Source organism: Ochotona princeps, chromosome 22 (genome assembly GCF_030435755.1).
Source record: "Ochotona princeps isolate mOchPri1 chromosome 22, mOchPri1.hap1, whole genome shotgun sequence".
Lineage (NCBI taxonomy): Eukaryota > Metazoa > Chordata > Mammalia > Lagomorpha > Ochotonidae > Ochotona > Ochotona princeps.
The window spans coordinates 18793088-18815769 of record NC_080853.1 but is presented as its reverse complement, the minus strand read 5'-3'; the positions used below and the strand labels follow the sequence as shown (position 1 = coordinate 18815769).

Here is a 22682-nt window from a genome sequence, read left to right as displayed (position 1 = left end):
GCAGCTTTGCTTCCCTTGGTTGTTTCGTGTTTAAGTTTCCCAGGGTTTGCTCGGTATTTTCAGTGGGAAGGGTTGGTCTGGAACAGTTCCTTGGCACTGTGCAGTGTAACTGTCCTGCCTAGGGGGCGCTTGGTTTATCTCTGATTTGGTTCGGTTTTTGTTTTGTTGTCATTAAGGACGATTCAGCAAATGTCTTTTTCTGAATTAGGAATTATTTTCTCTGGATAGATTCTGATAAGTACAACCTTTGAGATGTTGATCTCTCGCTCTGTTTTAAAGACTTTTTTATTTAAAAGACAGAGGGAAAGAGGCAGAGAGATCGAGAGATTGAGAGAGAGAGGGAGAGAAAAAGATTTTCCATCGTCAACTCCCCAACAGCCTGAGCTGGGCCAAGCAAAAGCTTGGAGTCAGGAGCTTCATCCAGGTCTCCCTCCTGGGTGGCAGGAGCCCCTGCACTTGGGCTGTCTTCCTCTGCTTTCCCAGGCACGTTAGAATGGAGCCGAATCAAAAGTGGAGCAGCTGACACTTAAACCAGTATCCATATGGGATATGGTTGCTGCAGGCATTGGCTTTGTCTGCTGTACCACAGTGCTGCCAGAGCAGTGCTGGGCTGCACAGCCCCAAGGCTGTGGCAGGGGGCTGTGGCAGGCCTGTCTCAGGAGCTGCTCCTCCTGCCCCAGGCAGGGAAGGCCCTGGCCTCCCCTTAGCCCTAGGTGGTGTGCTCCCCTCCTCCTCCTCGCAGGTGGTGAGCGGCTGCCTGTATGGCACAGTGTATGTGTGGGAGGTCACGACGGGCAGGAGGATAGTGGAGTTCTCTGTCCATGGAGCCCAGCAAGTGGAGCTGACCGCCATGGCCCTGGATGAGTCAGAGCGGTGCCTACTCACGGGCTTGCGAGATGGCACGATGAAGATGTGGAACTACAGCACTGGCGAGTGCCTGCTGACCTTCCCCAACCCCGACCAGCTGGAGGTCAGTCTGCCCTGGCAGCTGGAGGAGCGGCGTGCAGCTCCCGCGACCTGGGGACACACTGGATGTTTTTATTTTATTTGAAAGATGGATAATAACATGCATGCGCACCCAGAGCCAGAGAGAGGTTTGCTGTTGGTTGATTCATTCCTCAAACACCCACAACAGCTGGAGCTGGACGAGGCCGAAGCCGGGAGCCTGCAACCGAAGGAGTCTTTCCCATGGGTGGCAGGGACCAGTGCTGTTTGTCATGTATCCCTGAGAGGCTGTGTGCCCTCTTCACACTTCCTCTGTGTCTCTGGCAGCCTGGCCTTAGCAAGACCTGCAGATGCGACTACTGCTTTGTGATTTGTCAATACCTCCGGTACCACACATTGGAGCTGTGGGTTGTTTCCAGCAGTGAGGGGAGGGAGCCACCTTTGCCCACCTCCATTTGGGAAATACCTGAGAGGATTATTGGAACATTATGTGGGTGTGGCCCAGAGACAACCCAGCAGTCACACTTTGGGATACCAACCCACCACCTTAACCCCTATGGTGCAATCCTTTAAAGATCATTTTATTTTATTTTATTTTTACTGGAAAATCAGATATACAGAGAGGAGGAGAGACAGAGAGGAAGATCAGCAGCAATAGCTGGAGCTGAGTCGATCTGAAACCAGGAACCAGGAGCCTCTTCCAGGTCTCCCACATGGGGGCAGGGTCCCAAAGCTTTGAGCATTCCTCGACTGCTTTCTCAGGCCACAGACAGTGAGCTGGATGGGAAGTGGGGCTGCCAGGATTAGAACTGGTGCCCACATAGGATCTCGGTGTGTGCAAGGTGAAGACTTTAGCCGCTAAGCTACTGCGCCAGGCCCTGGTGCGGTCCTTTAACCAACTCAGCCAGAGCCTAGAAGCTGAGGGGTTGAGCACCCCCGCCCAGAGCAATTATTTGCCTGGAGCCAGGTTACTTGTCTGCTTCCCGGTTATCCCCCTTGTGTCTAGCTTGTCTCCCTCGTCTAAGTTCATCTAGTGGTCTGTGTCCATCGGGTGAGGTTAGTGGTCTGAGAATTGATGATGTATCAACTCCAAGAAACTTCACCACATCTGAGGCTTGGGGGTTTGGCCTGGTACGTTTTGGAGGACACCAGAAGCCCAGAGCCATCTGCTTAGAGGGGCTTCAGAATTCTGTGTTCTTTTCCTTCTCAACAGATTAGTGGAATCGTCCACATGAACAAAGCATACTACATTACGGGCTGGAGTAAGAGGATCACAAATTTCATGTGAGTTGCAAGTGGGCAAAGTATTTCCCTAAGGGCAGCTGACCCAAGATGGGCCCTCTCTCTCTAGATTTCCTGTGGTTGGATCTGCAAATACAGGAAGTTCATGGTGCTTGGTGGCTGGGCCTCTCTCTGCTCAACCGCCCTTTGAGGCAGTGTGTCTTGGCTATTTGCTCAGGGCCGGGGCTGGGGATATGTAAGAATGAGAGTCTGTATCTTACTGGACATCTTGTTCAGTGGGGGTACTGTCTCTCTGTTTACACTGCTGTGATAGAGGGTAGCTGAGTGCATGAGTGTGTAAACCACAGAAACTGATTTTTCACAGTACTGGGGGCTGAGAAATTCAAGATCAGGGTGTCAGCAGACTTGGTGTGTGATGAGGGCCCACTTCCCAGTTCAGCTGGCCATCTTGTTGCTGTGTTCTCGTGTGGTGGAAGGGGCCAGGGCTCACACTGGCGCCTCTTTTGCAAGTGCTCTAATCACCTCCAGGTAGCCTCATGTTGTACATTATTATGTTCAGTATATGACTTTGGGGGAGAATATAAAAGTCTGTCTGTAGAATTACATCGTATGCCCATCCTGCTCACATGAAAGACATTCCATTGCAAGATCACCAGATGTCTTAGCTTGTTCTGGAATTGCCTTTTTTTTTTTTTTTTTTTAAGATTTATTTATTTTTATTGGAAAGGCAGATTTTAAGGAGAGAAGGAGAGACAGAAAAAGATCTTCCATCTGCTTGTTCACTCCCCAAGTGGTCACAGTGGCTACAGCTGAGCTGATCTTGAAGCCAGGAATCAGGAGTTTCTTCTGGGTCTCGCTGTGGGTGCAGGGCCCCAAGGCTTTGGGCCTTCTTCTCCTGCTTTCCCAGGCCACAAGCAGGGAGCCAAATGGGAAGTGGAGCAATCAGGGTATGAACTGACACCCATATCGGATCCTGGCGCATGCAAGGCGAGGACTTTAGCCACTGAACCATTGTGCTGGGCATTGGCTTTAAAATCTAGGCCCAAAGTCTCAATAAAATGTCATCTAAATTAGGGTGAGATTCGAGGCACTGTGAGAGCAATCCCTCTGCAGCCATGGACCCACGACACATGTGGGCTGTGTGCCTGCTTGTTGGTATCTGACACTCCTGACAATGACTTCTTCCAGCCACAGTCCCACTGACATCCTGTCCAGGATTGCTCAGGTGTCCTCAGCGATGACTGAGGTTTCTCCATAGTTCTCTTCTCCCTTGGACTCTCCCCCAGAATCACCGTGAACGGGCCGTGCAGGGCAGCATCAGCGTTTTCTGGCCTGCATCTCGGAACCTTTCCCGTCTTTTCCCCGATACCCAGCCTCCCAGCTGCTCCTGCCATGCTGGGCAGAGTGTGTGCGTGACAGCCGCGCCTTGCCTCTCGTCACGCTTCTGTCTTGGCCCTGTCAGGCTGCTTGCTGCTGCAGAGTTCATGGAGCGGGTGAACAGTCACGTCTCAGCTCTGGAGGCAGAAGTGTTAGAGCAAGATGCTGGCAGATCCGGCTTGGAGACGGCCAGCTTTTCATTGTCCTCTGCTGAGGCCCAAAGGGACAGGGGGACTCTCAGAGGCCTCTCACAAGGATGCTGATACCCTTTAGGGGGGCTTTGCTCTCATACCTGCTTCCCCCCAAAAGTCCGCTGCTGCCTTCTCTCCCAGCAAGGATTGGGTCTGGAGATTTGAATGTGGGGGAGTAACCGAGATTCTCTGTGTCAGGCGGGCCAACAGTAATCGAGTTACTGCATTGGTAATTACAGGATGTCTTGAGTGCTAGGTCATCTGTGGGCTGACCAGAGACCTGACTGAGCCTGGGATGGGTGGATGTGGTCTAGGGAGGGAGGAGAAGGACGTGAACCGCAAGGACACAGCGTGTGTAAGGCGCCTCTGGGCGAGCCCTGATTTCCCTTCCAAACCTTAATCCTTCCCTAGTGTCTGAGTGTGGGAGATTAAAATTCAGCTGTAAGATTAGTTTGTGTATGGGCCCGGCGGTGTGGCCTAGTGGCTAAAGTCCTCGCCTTGAAAGCCCCGGGATCCCATATGGGCGCCGGTTCTAATCCCGGCAGCTCCACTTCCCATCCAGCTCCCTGCTTGTGGCCTGGGAAAGCAGTCGAGGATGGCCCAATGCATTGGGACCCTGCACCCACGTGGGAGACCTGGAAGAGGTTCCAGGTTCCCGGCTTCGGATCGGCGCGCACCGGCCCATTGCGGCTCACTTGGGGAGTGAATCATCGGACGGAAGATCTTCCTCTCTGTCTCTTCTCCTCTCTGTATATCTGACTTTGTAATAAAATAAATAAATCTTAAAAAAAAAAAAAAAAAGATTAGTTTGTGTAAAGACCCCAGGACAGGGACTTGCTGGTGGGCACAGAGTAAATGGGTCAGCAAGGCAAGGCTTGACCCTGGGAATTGCTCCCCAATCCTCTAAGTGTTTGCAGTGTCCCCCGCCCCCCAACCCACACAGTGCCAAGGCTGCGTGCTCAGCCCACGTGCCCTTGGCCATATTCACAGGTTCCACAAGACCAAACACATGATCCTGTACTCCCAGTGGCAGACCTTCCACAAAGAGGATGTCCTGAGCTTGGCCAAGTACCAGAACCAGTTCCTGGGGACCTCCTCCTACAGCGGGGACATCCTCTTCTGGAACACCAACATGTACAAACCCATCTTCAACTTCAATGCCTCCAAGAGCCCCTTGCCCTTGCAGCCCAAGAAGGTGTGGCCTGTAGGAGTGGGCAGTCCTGTCCCGTGGCTGTCAGGCATGGGCGTGGGGAGTGCCCTGGGAAGTAGCAGGATGGGAGTTAAGCAGTTTTGAGGATTCCCTTCATGTGACAGCTGGGGAAACAGAGGCACAGAGAGGTTAAGCATCTTGATGAAGGTCACACAGCCAAGAAGGTTGGGTGCACACTTGGCAGTGTGACTCCAGAGCCCGATGGTGGCTATCCTGTCCTCTGTAGCAGGAGACTGGGTCTCCAAGGTGGTTGCCATCCCACCCAGATGGCTGTTGCATTTTGTGCCCAGGGCAGGGACTTGGAAAACCATCACTCAAGTGCTATACATTAGCAGGTAAAAGGTGGGTGGGACTTGGGGCCATCACCTCGTGCTGTGATTTTCCCAGTGTGTTGGAGGTAGGTGGTTCTTGGAAGCTGCCGCAATGAGGGGTGTCTGGTGGATGGGCTGCCTGCAGTGAGTTCAGTGTTTTATCTGGTTTTCACTGTAGTTGTCCATTAAGGGTACACCTCTGAGGTCATGGGAACCACCATCCATCTTGTAAATTAGGAGACTGGGTCCTGCCTGAGGGCACGTGGGGCATTAGTGGTAGCCCGGGGATGGGGGTGGCTAGAAACTGTGTGAGGGCAGTAAGAGGCCTCCAGTGCTGACTTTGGCTTGGAATGGTCTGGAATTTTGCATCAGGACACTGACATTGTAGGGGCTGCCCTCTGCCTGGCGCAGGTACAGGAAGTGGACAGCTGCCTGTCTGAGGATCACAGAACCGACGCGTCCTGTGCCGAGCAGAAGGTGTGGGTGCACAAGGCCCCCAGGAAGCTCACAGGCCCTGGCACCAAGACCGTGACCAGCGCAGGCCTGCGACGGAACCTTATGTCAGCGCCGCCCGTGATGAGACACTGGAAAGAAAAGGAGCGGGAGAAGGCTATTTTCCAGCAGGTGGGTGCAGCAGCCTGCCCTTCCGCCGGCCGCCTGCCCTCCCAGCTGCCCACCTGCCTGCCCTTCATCCAGCTGCCCGCCAGCCCACTTCGGTCTTCTCATGGGGTGTGCTGTTTCCCCTTAGGTCTGCCAGCCTGCTGGGCCAGGCAGGGGAACCCCTGCCTTTATCCCACTGTCTCTCACCTGCCTCCTCCCCCCATGCTGCTCAGGCCTGACCGCAGTTCTTCCCAGTATGCAGGCATTCCTGGGCTTGAAAGTCTGAAGGCTTAGAGGCAAGGACAGAAGGGGATAGGCCCGAAAACTTGGGATTGCATTTAGCTCCTGGGCTGCTTTCTCAGCCCTCAAACTCAAGCCTGCAGTCCTGGCCCTAGCCTTGACCCAGGTGTGAGGGGAGCACTGGTGGCAGGAGGCTGGGGGGAGCCTGCAACATTCTCTAGACACGAGCCCAGGCTCCTTGGAGCTGAGGCTGCGAAGGCCCAAGGCTCAGGCTCAGGAGAGCCACCTTCTCCCCTGCCATGAACCCCGCTGTCTGGAATGATGCCTTCCTGTCTGGAATGATGCCCCCACTTTTTGGGGGCAGCAGGGAGAAAGAGCTTCCCTTTTCTTCTCAATGCTTGGCCTCAGGCTCTGAGCAGTCTGGTGGTTGGTTCCTGTCCAGGGGGACTTGGGCAAGATGCTACCTCCCCCCAGTGCAGACCAGGCATCCCACTGGTCAGATCTAACTCCCTTGTGGTCTGTTAGTGAGTGGTGCTTTGGAAGCTGTGTCACTATTGGCTCAGGCTAGTCCCAGGGTCTTTGAAGTAGCAGGGTTATATGTTCTTGCACTGAGATGCTCCAGGGAGGAGGGGGCAGGAAAGAGAGACAGGCTCTCCAGCCTTACCCTTAGAATAAACTCAAGTCTCCTCTGAACTGCTGCTTGCTGACAGAGTCCCTCGCATCAGAACGTCCTAAAGCCCAAGGCTCACTTGGGTCCCTGTCGGCCTCTCCAGGACAGTGTGTCCACAGAGCGGTGCCTGGCAGAGCGCTCTTTTGCCATCCACCTCTCCTTCTGTCCCTGTGGGGAACGGAGCACACTCAGGGGGAGCTGGAACACCCATCGCTCTTTGCAGGCCTCCTTCAGTGCTGGCAGGATGAGGGTGACATCCACACTCCGGGGCAAACAGTTTCTCTACAAAGAGGCTGAGAAGAAAAGAGGAGAATTCCAGAAGAAGAAGTTACTGCAGTCCAACGCATCGGTGGAGAAAGTAGGTGTGCAAGCCAGGGCGTGCAAGGGATGGAGTTATGGATGGGCAGGTGTGCAAGCCAGGGTGTGTGTAGGATGGAGCTGGGGGTGGGCAGGCGTGCAAGCCAGGGTGTACATGGGATGGAGCAGGGGTGGGCAGGCGTGCAAGCCAGGGTGTGTGTGGGATGGAACTGGGGTGGGCAGGCATGCAAGCCAGGTTGTACGTGGGATGGAGCAGGGGTGGGCAGGCGTGCAAGCCAGGGTGTACGTGGGATGGAGCTGGGGTGGGCAGGCGTGCAAGCCAGGGCGTGTGTGCAATGGAGCTGGGGTGGCAGGTGTGCAAGCCAGGGCATGCATGCCCTGGAGCTGGTGGTGGGCAGACAGGCCGGGGCTGGGCAGACAGGCTGGGGCTGGGAAAGCAGGCTGTGTGGGCCTGTCTGCATGGACTTCATACCTTACAACCCGGCAGAATCCATTTTCTAGCTCTAGCCATATATATATATGTATATATATATATATTTATTTATTTATTTGGTGGAATCATGGAGTTTTCTACCTATGAGACCATGTCATCTGCATACAGAGGTGATTTTGCTTCTGCCTTTTAGCCATTTATGGCTAAGTACTCTGGCTAGAATCTTTAGTACTCTGTTTAATAAAAGCGGTGGCAGCATATCCTTGTCTTGCTCGTTCTGATCTTAGAGAAAAAAGCTTAAATCTTTATGCTGTTGAATGTGATTTTTGCTGTAGATTTATTTTCTTATTTGGCTTTTATTGAGTTGAGGTAGTTTCCTTCTGGACCTAGTTTACAGAGTATTTTTTTTATAACATTGAATTTTTGTCAAGTGCTTTTTTTCTGAATCTGTTAAGTCATGCGAGTTTTGCTGGCTTCTTCTCCATGTGGTGTGTTACATGGACTGATTTTCCTATAGTGAGCTATCTTTGTATCCCACGAGTGAATCCCTCTTGGCCTCTGTGTGTAATCCTTTTAATATACTGCTAAATTTAGTTTTGTGGATTTTGGTGGAGGATTCCTGACAGACGTGTTCGTCATGGAATGTTGGTCTGTCTGCAGTTTTCTTACAGTGCCTTTGCCTTTGGTACGGGCCTAATTCCTGGCCTTACAGGATGTGTTAGGATTTGTTTCCTCATCTTGAAATTTTTGGAAAAGTTTTGATGGCTATTGTTAGTTCTTTAAACACTTGGTAGAATCCAGCAGGCACATCCTCAAATCTGGGGCTCAGGTGTTTTGGATGCGAGTATCCCTGTGACTCTAAGGGTCAGTGAGGCTCCCTGGTTATTTGACAACATATTCTGGAGATGCCCTAAGCTCCCCCTGGCAGGCGTGAGGAAGCCGTCTGTTTCCCCTGCCAAGCCTAACGCTCTCTGCCGCCCTGACTGACTGCGCCGCCATGCCAGTGCCAGGCAGGTGATCTGTTCTCCTCCTCCCACTGTGGCTTCTACACAGGCCACAAGAGAGACATGTAAGGTGCGCATGAGCAGAGAGGTTAGTGAAGGGCATGACCAAAGCCAGACTTGAATGAAAATTGGCTCAAATGCTTTCCTTGCAATTGGCTGGAACACTGGGTGCTTCAGTGCAGATGGGCGAGAACATGAAGGGGAGTGCGTCTGCCGAGTGCTCTGGGTGGAAGTAGAGTCTTGGATGTCCTGAGGTGTTGGAGCCCTAGGACAGGTCAAGCTTCTTGTGTCTTCATTCATCAAGTCTGCACTGTTTGTCAGGCCCTGTTGTAGTTACTGAGGCTGCAGGAGTAAACAAAACGTAAACCCCCCTATCCTCAAGGGAGTCCTAGTCAGGTGTGGCGCTCCTTGTCACCGCTAGGGACGAGGGATGAGGGACGCTATCACTGGGATCCTTCCTACTGGAAGTCTTGGAATTGGAGATGGTGACTTCTCTGGGTGTCCTAGCCGTGTGTGGTGATTACCTGGGTATGCTCTGATCGGAGCCCTGTTGAGCTGGGCCCGCCTCTCTCGTGTGCAGATAATCTTCCTGCAGACCAGGCCTCGCCTGCCGCACACGGCCGCCTTGCTGAGCAGCTGCATGGATGGGTTCATCTATGCCTGGTCCATCCATGGCAACGGAGGCCTCCTGGGCAAGTTCCCCGTGGACCTCAAAGACCACGAGAATATTGTGGTGGGCGCCATGGCCACAGACGAGAATGACTGGATCCTCATCACGGGAGACTGTAAAGGCAGCATCAAGGTAAGGCAGCATCAGGCTGAGGCAGGCCAGGCATTCAGGGCCGGGGCTGGCGTCCACCAAGCATCTGGCCGCCTCTGTTGCACACTGAGGCAGAATGGGCATTCAGGGCCGGGGCTGGCGTCCACCAAGCATCTGGCCGCCTCTGTTGCACACTGAGGCAGAATGGGCATTCAGAGCCAGGGCTGGGGCCTGCCGAGCATCTGGCCGCCTCTGCTATATAAGCATGGCCCCAGTGGGGTTGGAGGCACTATGTATTTCATTAGGGGTCCCTTCCTGCTCTGGTATCCCAGGTCTGTGAGTGAGAGACCTTCCCCAGTGAGGCCCATGCTCCGTCCCTGTCACTCTGCTTTGTACGGAACCTGTGATCAATGGTGTCTGAGCTGATTCTGTGCTGGTTGTTGGGGGAACATGAGGCAGGTTATATCCTGCCTACTAACCAAGGGGACCCTCAGACCCTGAGTGGTGAGGTTTTCCAGGTGTGCCTCCAACGTGGACAGGAACATCCTGTGAGGGGCCCACGGCCTCAGTTGTGGTTGGGTCAAGGAGTGTGTGGCTACAAAACTAAACTTTTTGCCTAGATCTGGGACATCAAGGATTACTGCGTATTCGTTGGCCAAGCTGGGATGAGCGGTTCTGTTCCTGAAGCTGAGAACAAGTTCCGGGTCCTGATACCTAAAAGGCTGCAGATCAGCACCCCGTACTATGTTCCTCTGAAGGAAAAGGAGGTAGGAATCCCTGCAGGGTTACTGTGTGCTTTCGAGCCCCACTTTAGCGCCAGGGCCATGGTTCCCTCCCGGGATTGTAAGTCTTTGGTGTTTCCTGTTCATGGCTGTCAAGGAAGTGAGAGAACCCGTGCCAACCAGAGGTCTTCATTAGCTAGGAAACACAAGAATAAATACACCAAATGTGTGTGCGTGCGCGTGCGCACACACACACACACACATATTCTTTCATGTACTTGGACTTTTTGCAATGAGGACTCTTGGGAACATGATTTCTTAAAAAAAAGAAGGAAAAAAAAACCCAGAATATTTATGTGTTTTTAACAAGTGCTATACATTTATGTGGCTCGGAAATCACTCGACATTTCCCTGATAACCCATGGAGTCGAGCAGCTTTTCATGTTGAAGCCACAAAATGAATCCATTACATATCCATCGGAATGAACAGGACTGTGTAAGGACAGAGGGCAGCGAATGTTGGCAAGGGGCCTGCAGCGCCACTGGAACGCCCCCTGCTGGGAGTGGATGGCAATCGCCGAATCATTATGGAGACGTATTAACAGCAGCTACTAAAGTTGAATATATGCCTGCTCTGTGACCTGGACATTCCATGCCTAGATTTACTCCCAGGGGAAATGCATGCACCCTAGCACTGAGATGGTGATAGGATTACTGCTTGTAATAGCCCCACGTTAGGAACAGCTCAATCAATGCCGACTGGCGTGTGCTGGAAACATGAAGTGTGATACAGAGTAGCATCTGGCCCTGGAAGTGAAGGCTCCACAGTTCCCACTGCACATGGGTAACTCTTCAAGCAATGCCAGCCAAAATCAGACATAGATGAAGATGCCTTGTGTTTCTTCTAATTCCCTCGATGTGAAGTGTGGCACCAGACAAATCCAGCCCATTTGAAGTGATTATTTTTGTGGATGGAATGGAGTGGGATAGAGTCACAAAAGGGGACTTCTGGGGCCCGACAACTGTTCCTCATCTGTCTGTGACCATGACATACTGTTCAGACTGTAGACATTCACACAGAGGGGCTTCTAGCGTATGTACGATGTTCTGTTTATATATTATACATCAGTATAAGTGAAGACAAAATCAGGTGGGGTGAGTGTTCGGTGTAGCAGCTAAGATACAACTTGACATTCCTGCATCCTGTAATGGAGTGCCAGCTCTGCTCCCATCCAGCTTCCTGACTTCCTGAACTTGAGTGAGGGCTCAAGTTCTCTGGTCCCTGCCATTCACACGGGAGACCTAGATGGAGTTCCCAGCTCCAGGCTTAAGCCTAGACCGGCCCTAGCTGTCCAGGAACCTGGGGTGTGAACCAGCAGAGGGGGGACTCTCAGGGTGCACCATTGCAGTGAGCTGGCATGGAGAGCAGAGCTGGAGCTCTGAGAAGAGCAGCGGCCATTCTCGGTGTGTCTTAACTGCAGTGCCAAACACCTGCCCTCACCTTGCTGAATTCACCCCATAATACATCTTGGAGACCTTTGCATATTGAGTTTTTAAAGGTTTATTTATTTTTATTGTAAAGTCAGATATATAGAGACGAAGAGAGTCAGAGAGGAAGATCTTCTGTCCGATGGTTCACTCCCCAAGCTGCTGCAATAGCTGGTGCTATGCTGATCTGAAGGCAGGAACTCTTTCGGGTCTCCCACATGGGTGCATAGTCCCAAGGCTCTGGGCTGTCCTCTACTGCTTTCTCAGGCCACAAGCAGGGAGCTGGATGGGAAACGGGGCTGCTGGGATTAGAATTGGTGCCCAAATGAGATCCAAGTGCGTTCAAGGCAAGGACTTTAGCTGCTAGGCCACGCCGCCAGGCCCTTGCATATTGATTTTTTAAAGTTTATTTCTTTTTATTGGAAAGGCAGATCAGATTTACAGAGAGAAGGAGAGACAGAAGGTAAGATCTTCCATTCACTGATTCACTCCCTAAGTGGCCACAATGGCCAGATCTGATCTGATCTGAAGTCAGGAGCTAGGAGCCTCCTCTAGATCTCCCATGTGGGTGCAAGGTCCCAAGGTTTTGGGCCATCCTCCTCTGCCTTCCCAGGACACAAACTGGGAGCTGGATGAGAAGTGGAGCAGTCAAGACACGAACTGGCACCCACATGGGATCCTGGCACCTGCAAAGTGAGGAGTAAGCCACTAGGCTGTCATGCCAGGCCCTGCATATTGGTTCTTTCTCTCTTCCCTTACTTCTCCCTCCCTTCCTTTCCCTTCTCTTTTCTGCTCTCTTCTCTCAGCTGGGCACTAAGCTATAGGACATACTATTGATACAAACCCCTTTTAAGAGAAAGTTTTTTTTTAACTAAACAAGTAAATGATATTTCATGTAAGTAAATAATATGAAAGCTAAATTCCAGAAGTGGGGTTATTAGGTTAAAGAGTTAAATGTATTTGCAATTTTTTTTTGTTATTGGTGCACCATTCCTGGAGGTACTGCAATACCAGGTCAATGTGTGGAGTGGACAGTGCAAGCTCCCATTCCAATTCCTAGTTTCAAAAATCCATGTAATGTATTGTTCTCGGATAGGGGACGTATCAGATATTAAACTGATAAGAACAGATACCTTATCTTAGCCAAAAGGCCTAGAAGCGATTGTATTTGCAGTCTTGATAGGCATCTTGCAGTATTAGATCCTTTTCAAATCTGCACAGATATGTTTGGTCTAGTTTTAACAGGATGATTTCACTGTGTTCTATTCTGCTGAGAATTGATTACCCACGGGTTCAATATACAAGGAATTTATAATATCGATATAATCACTTAACTGCTTGAGCCATCTTCTGCTGCCTCACAGGATTGTATTACCAGGAAGCTGATATTGGAAACACTGATGTAACCTCACAGCATGGGTGAAAATATTTTAAATTATATATATAATATAAAATAATATACATAAATGTATTATATATATATATACACACACACACACAAAACAAGGGGCTGGTATCTAGAATATATAAAGATCACTTCAAGCTTAATAATAAAAAGACAAAATAACCCAACTAAAATACTGGCAAAGAAATAGACATTTCTTGAAGGAAGATAGATAAATGACCAGTAAGTACATGAAACACTGCTGAACCTCATTGGCTATCAGAAATGTGTATCAGAGCATAGGAGATCCTCCTTCACGCTCAGTAGGCCGGGCTCAGGTGAACGTGTCTGCTTACATGTGAGCAGCTGGGGCTCTCATCATTGCTGATGGCAGTGGAGAGGTACCTCACAGTGTGACAGCTCTTGAAAAGATTAAGCAGTTACCAAATGGCTAGAAAATCAACTCACTCATATATATTTTTTTTAACGATCTGTTTATTTATTTGAAGGAGTTACAGAGAAAGATCTTCCTCTGATTCACTCCCCAGGTGGCTACAACCACCAGGGCTCAGCCTGGCCAAAGCCAGGAGCCAGGAGCTTCTTCTGGGTCTTCCACAGGAGTGGCAAGGGCCTGACTACTTGAACCATCTCATGGTGATTTTCCTTGGCCGTTAGCAGAGAGCTTGATAGGAAGTGGAACAGCCGGGACATGAATCAGTGGAACAGCCGGGACATGAATCAGTGCCCATATGGGAGGCCGTCATCTCAGGAAACAGCTTTATTTGTTACACTGCATTGCTCACCCCAGAAATTGCACTCTTGAGTGTGTACCCACTGAAAGGAAGGCAGTTGTCTACATAATGTCATACAAATGGACGGTACGGTGCAGCGTTCATAATCTAGTATATATCAGAAAGTTAGTGGAAGATGGAATTAAAAGGTAAGTTTACTGGGCCCGGTGAGATGGCTCAATGGCTAAATCCTCACCTTGCAAGCGCTGGGTTCCCATATGGGTACTGGTTTGTGTCCTGGCTGCTTCACTTCACTCCCAGTCATTTGGTGTAAGGATTAAGATGCAGGGGCTCAACAGGCTAATCCTCCACCTGCTAGTGCCAGCATCCCATATGGGTGCTGGTTTGCGTCCTGGCTACTCCACTTCCCATAAAGCTCCCTGCTGTGGCTTGGGAAAGCAGTAGACGATGGCCTTGGGACCCTGTACCCCCACCTGGGAGAACGGGACAAGCCCCTGGCTCCTGGCTTTGGATTGTATTAGCTCCAACTGTTGCAGCCGTTTGGGGAGTGAATCAGTGAATGGAAGATCTTTCTTTCTGTCTCTCCTCTCTGTAAATCTGATTTGCCTTTCCAATAAAAATAAATAAATAATAATATAGTGATAAGTTTGCTTTGGTGCTGATGTGGATTTTTTGAAATCCATTCATATAAAGGGATCTTCAAAAATTCGTGATAGTGTGGAAACATCGTCCGTGGATTTCAATATTTTTTTTGTGGTTCCAGGCCTGCGTACTTCCCATGAGCCCTTGTGGTTTTCATATGCATAGTTTCCTGTGTTCTTGCCTGCAGGTCGTGATGGGCCAGACCATCTCACTGGTTCCTCCCAAACTTCTCATCACCTGGAGGGGCCATGTGGATAGCGTGACTGACATCCTGTACGTGGACAGCTTCCAGCTGGTGATCAGTGCCGGCCAGGACCGGAACGTCAAGGCTTGGAAACTGTCCGGTGATGCCATTGGTACGGGTCTTGCTGAAGCTTAGCCAGGCCCCATGGCCCCCCTTGTCCTTGTCATTGTTAGAACCTAAGCTGCTGGGAACCTGTTGCCCCGTGGAGAGGGGGTTTCGGGCCATTGCAGCTGGCTGTGCCCCAGTAGTGTTAAATGTGAATCTGTCCAGTCATGCATCAGCAGTCTGTCCATTCCTCTTTCAACTGCCTTTCTGCCCAGCAGAACACACTGTGGGAGAGGGCAGCTCCCAGGCCTCGTATGTCAGATCATATGTCCAATAAGGCACATTTCTTCTGGTTTTTAAAAATAAACTCCATTATGTTATAACATACAAAAAGAATAGCACACAAAGCAAGAAGGCTCAACTACTGGTGTGTTTGCAGAAAGTGAACATGTACATCAGCCATCCTAGATCAGAAACCAGCATCCAGGGCTACCGGTGTGCTCCCCACCTGTTAGCTCTGGGCTTAGTTTGTTCCTCTAGTTCCTTCAGGTTTGAAATTAGGTCACTTATTTGAACAATTTCTTTTCTTATTTATTTTTAAAATTTTATTTATCTGAAAGAGACATCAGATAAAGTCTCCCATTTGCTGACTTTCTGCAACAGCCAGATCTGGACCATGACAAAGCTGGGAGCTTGGGACTCAATATAGACTGCCCTTGTGGGTGGCAGCGATGCCATCCCCTGCTGCCTGCTGTTGTTGGGGTGGAGCTGGGACTCACCCCAGGCAGTGTGTCAGGGATGTGGTCATCCAAGGGGCAGCCTCACTGTTGTCCCAAATGCCTCCTTTTACAAGTGTGGCATTTACTACTGCACAGTTCCTCCACACTCGTTCTGCCTAGAGGCTGTGTCCATCTGTGGGTGACATCTTCCCTTCAGCCTTGCACCTGCTGCTGTTTTGCTCTGTCACTGCAGAGCCATTTCCTCTTTGGGTTACTGGCTACATTTTCCTGCCTGTTCACGTGTCACATGTGTTGACTGAGACTACAGTAGCCAAGCCTAGACTCTGTACATGGAGACTATAGCTTCCCTTCCCTCGCTGTGGAGACAACTGCCTCAATCCTGTTGGGATTTGACCTGGGGCATATGAATCTCTGTCTTTGGTGGTTTCCAGGATGAGTGAGTGAGTGAGTGAGTGAGAGAGAGAGACGGAGAGAGAGGGAGGTTTATTTATTTGGAAGGCAGGGTGACCTAGGGAGAGAGAGAAAATTCCCAAGATGATTGCACGTAAGCTGTCATTGCTGTCAGAACTCTGGCCAGTTCTCTGCTCTCTAGAAGCTTCTACTGCTTAAGCCAAGCCCGGGCACTTACCCCGGGCACAGACTCGGGCGTGTCCTCCAGGGAAGAGGGCAGCTCCCAGGCCTCGTTCTTCATGGAAAGATCGCGCTTCTGGAGTTGTAGCTCATCTAGTCCTCTTTGCTTCTATAGCACCTCAGCAATTTTTTTTCCCAAAAAATAACTTTGTAACTTATCTATTTTGTTGTTAATATTTTAAAAAATTCTGCAGCGGGAGAATGGCCGACCACTCACCATGCCCTGCCTGGGAACAGAACTTTCTTGTTTTCCCCATCTGCTTTCTCCTCCAGCCTCATTCCTCTCCATGTCCACCCCAAATTGTGTACCTGCCATTACCGTTTCATACATGAGCCACTTGAAGCCCAAGTAAAGGTTGCTTGCTGGGCTCTTTGACCAGTTAACCACCCGTCCCTGACCTGCAGAGAAGTCACCAGAAACAGTTATGGTGAACTTGTCCTTTTATGAACAGCCAAACGCAAGCTTATGTAGCTGGGGTGAGGAATGTACATCTCTGGATAGCAACAGTAATTCTATAGGGTATAAATACATATTACACATTACAAGCCTAGCCTAGGATGTAAGATCACATTCATTGCTGGGAGACACTGTGTAGCCCACCTACTTCCTTAAGTTTACAATGAATTGGGTTTTCAGGAAGAGTAGGTAGGGGAAGGAGGTGGCCCAGTTACTAGGAAGGGTAGATGGGTGAGGGAGGTGTGCCAGGACCGCTAAGGCCAAGGCTGGGGGGCCTTCAGACATCTACCAAGTCCAAGGAGCTTCTGGGACACTCAGCTTATGAGGCCTTTAGGTGAGTGCCAAGGCCTGGGGACCTTCAGATATGTGCCTAGTCCTGGGGGTTTCTATGTGCGTGCTGAGGTCAGGGGGGTCTCTAGGTGAGCTCTGAAGCCATGGGATATCTATGTGTCCGCTGAGGCCCCACCCAGGAGCTCTGGCCCTTAGCATAGACCAGGTAGGCTGAAACCCATCCGGGCACTGGCTCGCCCACAGTTGTTTAGTCATTGCCACGGAGAATTCTCTTCTATTTGCAGCTGCCTGTGGGGCAGGAGAGCCAGGCATATCCTAAGGACTGCATCCTCCTGATGTTTGTTGAGTAGCTAGCTTAATGCCTGGCATGTAGTGAGCACTTACTTATTTGGGTGAATATGTGAAGTAGGGGTCAGGGCTCACTGCTGAGGGGTGGGGTGGGGCATTATGCCGGTCTTCCTTCTAAGTAGGATCTGGTCCTGTCACAGGGACGTTTGGCCTGAGTTTGTGGAAGAGACTCCAGGATGCCACACTGGACGGTGACCAGGAGCAGGGCACAGCCCCCGAGGTGAGGGCGGACTCAGTGGCTGCCGTCAGCAAGTCCCCCCACCCAGAGCTGCAGTGAGTAAGCCCACTCCCTGGCCATCCCAGCTCCCGCCACACCCCTCCCTGGGGTGGGCTGGCTGTCCAAGCTCCCACTGTGCCTCTCCTTGGGGTAGGCTTAGGACCAATCTGTGGGTGTTGGTGGGGGAGAAGCGTGACTCACTGGCCAGTTCTATCTGGGCTTTTTGTGGCGGCTGGGAGAGGCAAGATTGTAGGGGAGGAGGCCTTGGAAGGGGGAGCCTCTGTGCTTTGTGAGGGGTGCTCTTGTAAGCTGTACCCCTTGCTATAGGGATCTCGCAGAGGTCTTGGGGTACCAGCGGCGAGAGCAGGTGGTTCTGATGGACCTGCTGAGTGCAAGGGAGGATGCAGAGATGGAGGCCTGGGCCAAGCTGCGGAGAATATGCCTGACGTCCCCGTGGACCGAGGAGCGCTCCCCGAGTGACATCGAGGACAGCTGGAACCAGTGGGAGTCCAAGGGCAGGCAGGTGAGGCTGCGTGGGGGATGTGGGGGAAGACAGGAGGGACCCAGATCACAACCTTCATTCTTGCTGGTGACCTCTGCAGGTGAGCAAGGTCCTGGGGGCAGCCTACAAGCCCAAGGGGCAGCTACGGGGCACCAGACGCCTGACCACCATTGTGCCGTTCAGCTGGATGAAGCATCAGGTGGGCTGGATGGAGGCTAGGTGACCTCCAGCAACCATGTGGCCCTGCAGCAGGGTTTGCTCTATGTCAGCATTCCCAGAACACACAGTTCAGGCATGGGGCTGGCCTGGCAGCCCTGCCAGCCCTGGGTGTTGGGGGCAGGGGGGCAGAGGAAGTGCCTTCTTGGGCTGTCCCTCCCAGGAGCAGGCTAGATGTTGCCCCCGTCTCTGACTTCTCATTTGTCAGGTGTATTTACTCTCATGAGCAGACCCTGGCCCCAGGCACCCTGAAAGGCTGGAGAGGTGGGCATGTGGCTCTATTTGGGGGACGAAGGAGGGGAGGGGCTTCCTCGGGATCACAGATGAGCCCCATTTTCCCTCTTGCTGGGACAGGCCCACTCCTTTCCCAGCCCTCTGTGCTGCCATTTCCCTGGGGGGGGGGGGTGGTTAGCATGAAAGGAGCTGCTGACGAGTAGGAGGCATGCCTGGGAGACTCTTTGCTCTAGGGCCCCACTCGAGGTCCATCCAGTGCCCCCATGTCAAAGAGATGATCTGTCCTGTTGCTGACCTCAGCATGTGTTGGGAGGGGTGGAGACAGTCTTGGGGCACCTGGCTGTGGTCCTGAGTGACAGCTCTGGAGTCTTCTGCCCACAGGGAGACCTTGGGTCCTTGCTTCCTGTAAGCCCTAATGGGTGCCCACCTGTCCCTTCTGTGCCTGCAGATCTCACCTCAGGTCTACCAGAGCCTGCACTGCAGCGAGCTGGTGGCGGTCCAGCAGCCTGACTTCCTGCGGCACAGGGCCCTGGGCCACCACGGCCGGCACATCCGCTGGGTGGTGCATGACATCCCGAGGGACCTGGACACTGCCAGGGTCCAACCCTTGCTGGAAACCATGACCAGCATGACCATCGCCACCTCTCCCTCTTCCTCCTCGCTCTCCTCACCACCCTCCAGGCTGGTCTGCGGTTCCCTGCAGAGCCAGTCCTCTGCGTCCTTGCCACGGCCCTGGTCAGCCACCATAGCGCAGGCCACAGCCTGGTCCCCCAGAGACCAGAGGCAGCCCTGCCCCTTACTGTTCCCCTGTGGTGATGCCCAAGGGGTCTGTAAGCCGCCCTTGTGCCCTCTGTGAAGGGGGCTTCCGCCTCAGGGCCTAAGGCCCTGCCCTGTTCTCTGGCCTGCTCAGCAGTGCTCCAGGTCCCTAGGGGTCCTGTCCAGCCCCAGCTGCCCTGTCCTGCCCTGTCCTGCCCTGTCCTGGTATCTTGGCTGATGTGGGTCTGTCTGCTTTCCAGCCACACCTGAGTGTGGAGAAGAAAATAAATATTCTCAGCTGTAGGAATCCCACGAGCAGTAGGGTTGGCTGCAGGGTGCTCCCCTTGCCTGCAGGGGAGTCTCTGAGGCCAGCCGCATCCATTCCTTCAGGTGGTTGGGGCTGGAAGCAGTGGGAACTACTGGTCTCTAGCACCTGAGGCCAGAAGTGGGGTATGTGGGCCCCAGGCCCTTTGCAGTGTCACCCCCTCCCAGCTTGTGGTGCTGATGCAGTCCTTGGTCCCTGGATGGCTCGTGGTGGCCATTGTCAGTCCCTGCCACCATCCTCAGAGGTGCTCTCCATCTGCCCATGGCACTCTCCTCTCATTGGACTGAGCGCTGCCCTACTCCAGGGTGACTTCCTTCTAGCTCGTGACACCTGCCGGGACCCTCTTCACATATCCAGCCACATTAGGTGAGACTGAGGTTTGGGACCTGTATCTTTCTAGAGGATGTAGTTTAACTGGTAGCCATCTCTAGCTCCCCGCTCCTTGTGTGAGGGGCAGGGGGCAGTCCCAGACCTCCCAGACCCGAGAGAATGTCAGTTCCTTATGTGTGTGTGCATTGAGGTTGTGTCCCACGTGGGCTTGGGCCGAGCGGGTACTGGCAAGAAAGACCTGGAGGCCTTCCTGTTGCTGGGCATGGGCACCATCCCTGGTTGTACCAGGCAGTCTTTAGGGTAGCCCCTATGCTCTCCCTGCCCCCTCCCTCTTGGGTCTGGTAAACCTTAGTGGCACATCTGGTTTTTGTGGGGCTTAAAGCTTAGGGTGAGGATGCCTTTCATTAAGAAAACAAGTGTACAATAACAGCCACACACACAGGGCCCAGGGCTTGGGGGCCGGAGCCAAGCTTCATTAGCTCCCGGTAAGTCCACCCTGGCAGTCCTTGCGGTCCCTGGCATACGCACGTCTCAGCCTCAGAGGCACTTGTTTTTTTGTGGCAGAGCTGGGAAGGCACTGGGAGAGTGGGCCAAGTGAAGGCATTGCCTGTCTGGGCTGAGCTGAGCTCACCTCAGCCCTTCCTGGGTACTCCCATACACCAGCTCCTTCCAGGGCCTCTGTTGCTCTGTGTTGAGGGCTGGGAGCTGCACACCATGCAGCAGCTCAGAGGGACTCCTTCCTCGTCCTGCCCAGCCACCAGTAACCATGGGTCAGTGTGGCCATGATGAGGCTTCAGGGGACTTAAGATGTATTTGAAAGACATATACACACACAACTGCTGCCCCGCTCTTTCTTCCATCCTCTGGTTCATTCCCTAAATGGTCACAGGGCTAGGATTTGCCCAGACCCAAGCCAGGAGTCCAGAGCTCTATCTGGGTCTCCCATGTAAATTCAGGGACCAAGCATTTGTGCCATCCTCCACTGCTTTCCTAGACTGTTAGCAAAGAGCTGGGTTGGAAGTGGAGCAGCCAAATGCGGCGATATGGGGCCTTAGCATCAGGGGAGTTAAACAATTTCTTTGAAAAGCACAGATATTTTTATCTGCTGGTCATTCCTCAAATGGTCATGAGAAAGCTGAGAGCCTGAAGCTCCATCCAGGCTCCATCCACGTGGATGGCAGAGAGAGACCTAAGTACATTCACCTGCTGCCTCCCAGGGTGCACGTGAACTTGAGGCTGGGTGAGATGTGGAGGCAGCCTAGAGCCCATGGCCTCTGATGCTGGAGATCTTTGCTTGGAGCCTGCAGTTTGCACTCCTCCTCGCACTGGATGACACCTACAGCAACGTCTGAGCTGTGGGGTGAGGACATGCACACGGCCTTGTGGGGATCACAGGGCAGTCCCAGGCGGCCTTCCAGTGTGTGTGTGTGTGTGTGTTTGGGGCGGGGGAGGTAGGAGAAGAAGAGAGTGTGGATACAACAAGATTCTTCCCAGCTTCTAGAGCTTTCCACTTGCTAGTCAGTCCTAGTGACCCCCCTAGACAACTTGGCTGAGGGTTCCACAACTCTGGGATTCGGTCTCAGTCCCTCCCCTGTGACCTGGTAGTTCTGAGCCAGGTGTGGAACAAGGATGGCTGTGCCTGGCAAAGAGCCTGAGCCAAACTCCTTGCAGACTCATGTCTGCCCATGGGAGAGGCGGTAGGTGGGCTGGACTTGGCTCTCCCCACACAGGCACTGCCTGACTGCGACCACCCTCCCAGCAGGAGCCCCCTGGGCCTTCAGAGCTGCTGCCAGGATATGATCCTGCCTCCCTCGGGAGACACTGTGCAAATCCATGAGGTTCTTGCAGTGTCTGGTATGAAGGACACTTTGTCATTGGACATGCCCATGCTGGACCCTCAATACCATGGGGACTCGGAGAGGTTGGGCAACTGATCCAAGGCCACACGTTGTCCATGTCCTGCTGTGGCAGTAACAGTAGCCACAGTGGATGCTGTGGAGCAGTGGACACTCACTGAGCACTCATTGCAGGCCAGGCTCTGTCAAATGACCGGATCTAACCTGGGATTCACTTTAACCCATGAAATTCTGATGTTTCCCCAGGCCTAGGGATACTGAGGCACAGCCTGTATCCCTATGTTGAGAGTGCCTGGGCTTTAGTCCCGGTCCCACTGATATGCTCCTCGTGCTCGGTGACAGCAGCATGGCCCAGGGATAGACCATGCACATGGGTGAGTGCTACCTCCTAAGTGGGGGTCATCGCCGCAATGGGACGCAGTGCAGGAGCACAGGGCAAGAGTAGGATACTGGCTTTTGTCTCATCTATGGGATTGTTGCCCTGCTTTCTGTCAAGGGGACTCAAAGAAGCAAAGGCCTTGTTGGTCGCCCAGCCTGGCATCCTGGGATTAGTGGGATTAGCTAAAACCGAGCTTAGTGGAGGCGCCGCTTGGGGCGCCGGGGGAACCTTGACACCGTTGGCAACTCCAGTTCTGTCTTGGTCACCTTGGAGAGCTGGCTGCCACCCTGGCTGGCCACCCACTCTGCTGCCATGCTGAGCAGCTGGCAGATGGCCAAACTGCACTGGGGCTGGAAGCAGGGTGGCAGGGAAGGCCTGGGGCCGATTTCTCCTTCTATTATGGGCTGTGGCTCTCTAGAGCGGAAACCCCAAGGGGAACAAAGCACATTGAGCCCTCAGCCCAGGTTAGGGTCACTGTTCCACAGCCCCTGCTGGGTGTCCTTGGGGATTTGCTGCACCTCTCTGTGCAGTGGGAAGGGGATAAGGTGATGGGTGTGACCACATGCATGGGCCCAGGAACCGTGCCCCTCGGACACCTGGAGAACGAACTTGGACTCTAGGACCCGTGTGTGGTGTGCTGTGTTGCTGGACACTTTCTGAGCAGGTTCAGGGAGACAGCAGCAAGAGGCCCTGAGCTAGAACTCCTGCAAGCCCTCCAGCCAGGGCTGGGACAGATAATGTGCAGCGACTTCTGCCTGGGAAAGCTGACGCCCCAAGAGGCAGTGTGTCCTGCCCAAGATCACACAGCCAACTGTCCATCTGT

General features: G+C 52.6%; 1 protein-coding gene and 1 non-coding gene across 3 annotated transcripts in view; one reads left to right on the top strand and one right to left on the bottom strand.

Moving 5' to 3' along the window:
- EFCAB8 (EF-hand calcium binding domain 8) overlaps positions 1-19173 on the top strand; it is a 41565-nt gene extending 22392 nt beyond the window's left edge. Inside the window, exons 16-27 of one of the 2 annotated variants that reach the window (XM_058679718.1) lie at positions 743-970; positions 2159-2229; positions 4746-4950; positions 5688-5900; positions 7010-7144; positions 9122-9343; positions 9922-10068; positions 14477-14645; positions 17185-17317; positions 17589-17784; positions 17864-17962; positions 18662-19173. In XM_058679718.1, coding sequence (XP_058535701.1) covers positions 743-970; positions 2159-2229; positions 4746-4950; positions 5688-5900; positions 7010-7144; positions 9122-9343; positions 9922-10068; positions 14477-14645; positions 17185-17317; positions 17589-17784; positions 17864-17962; positions 18662-19069 — 2226 coding nt within the window. In that variant the 3' untranslated portion in view covers positions 19070-19173. The remainder of the gene's footprint in view (positions 1-742; positions 971-2158; positions 2230-4745; positions 4951-5687; positions 5901-7009; positions 7145-9121; positions 9344-9921; positions 10069-14476; positions 14646-17184; positions 17318-17588; positions 17785-17863; positions 17963-18661) is intronic. The other variant, XM_058679719.1, reaches the window with a different exon arrangement.
- LOC118760204 (U2 spliceosomal RNA) lies at positions 12489-12674 on the bottom strand. The gene has a single exon (XR_004996645.2). It is a non-coding gene; the product is annotated as a U2 spliceosomal RNA (small nuclear RNA).
- Positions 19174-22682: the final 3509 nt, after the last annotated feature.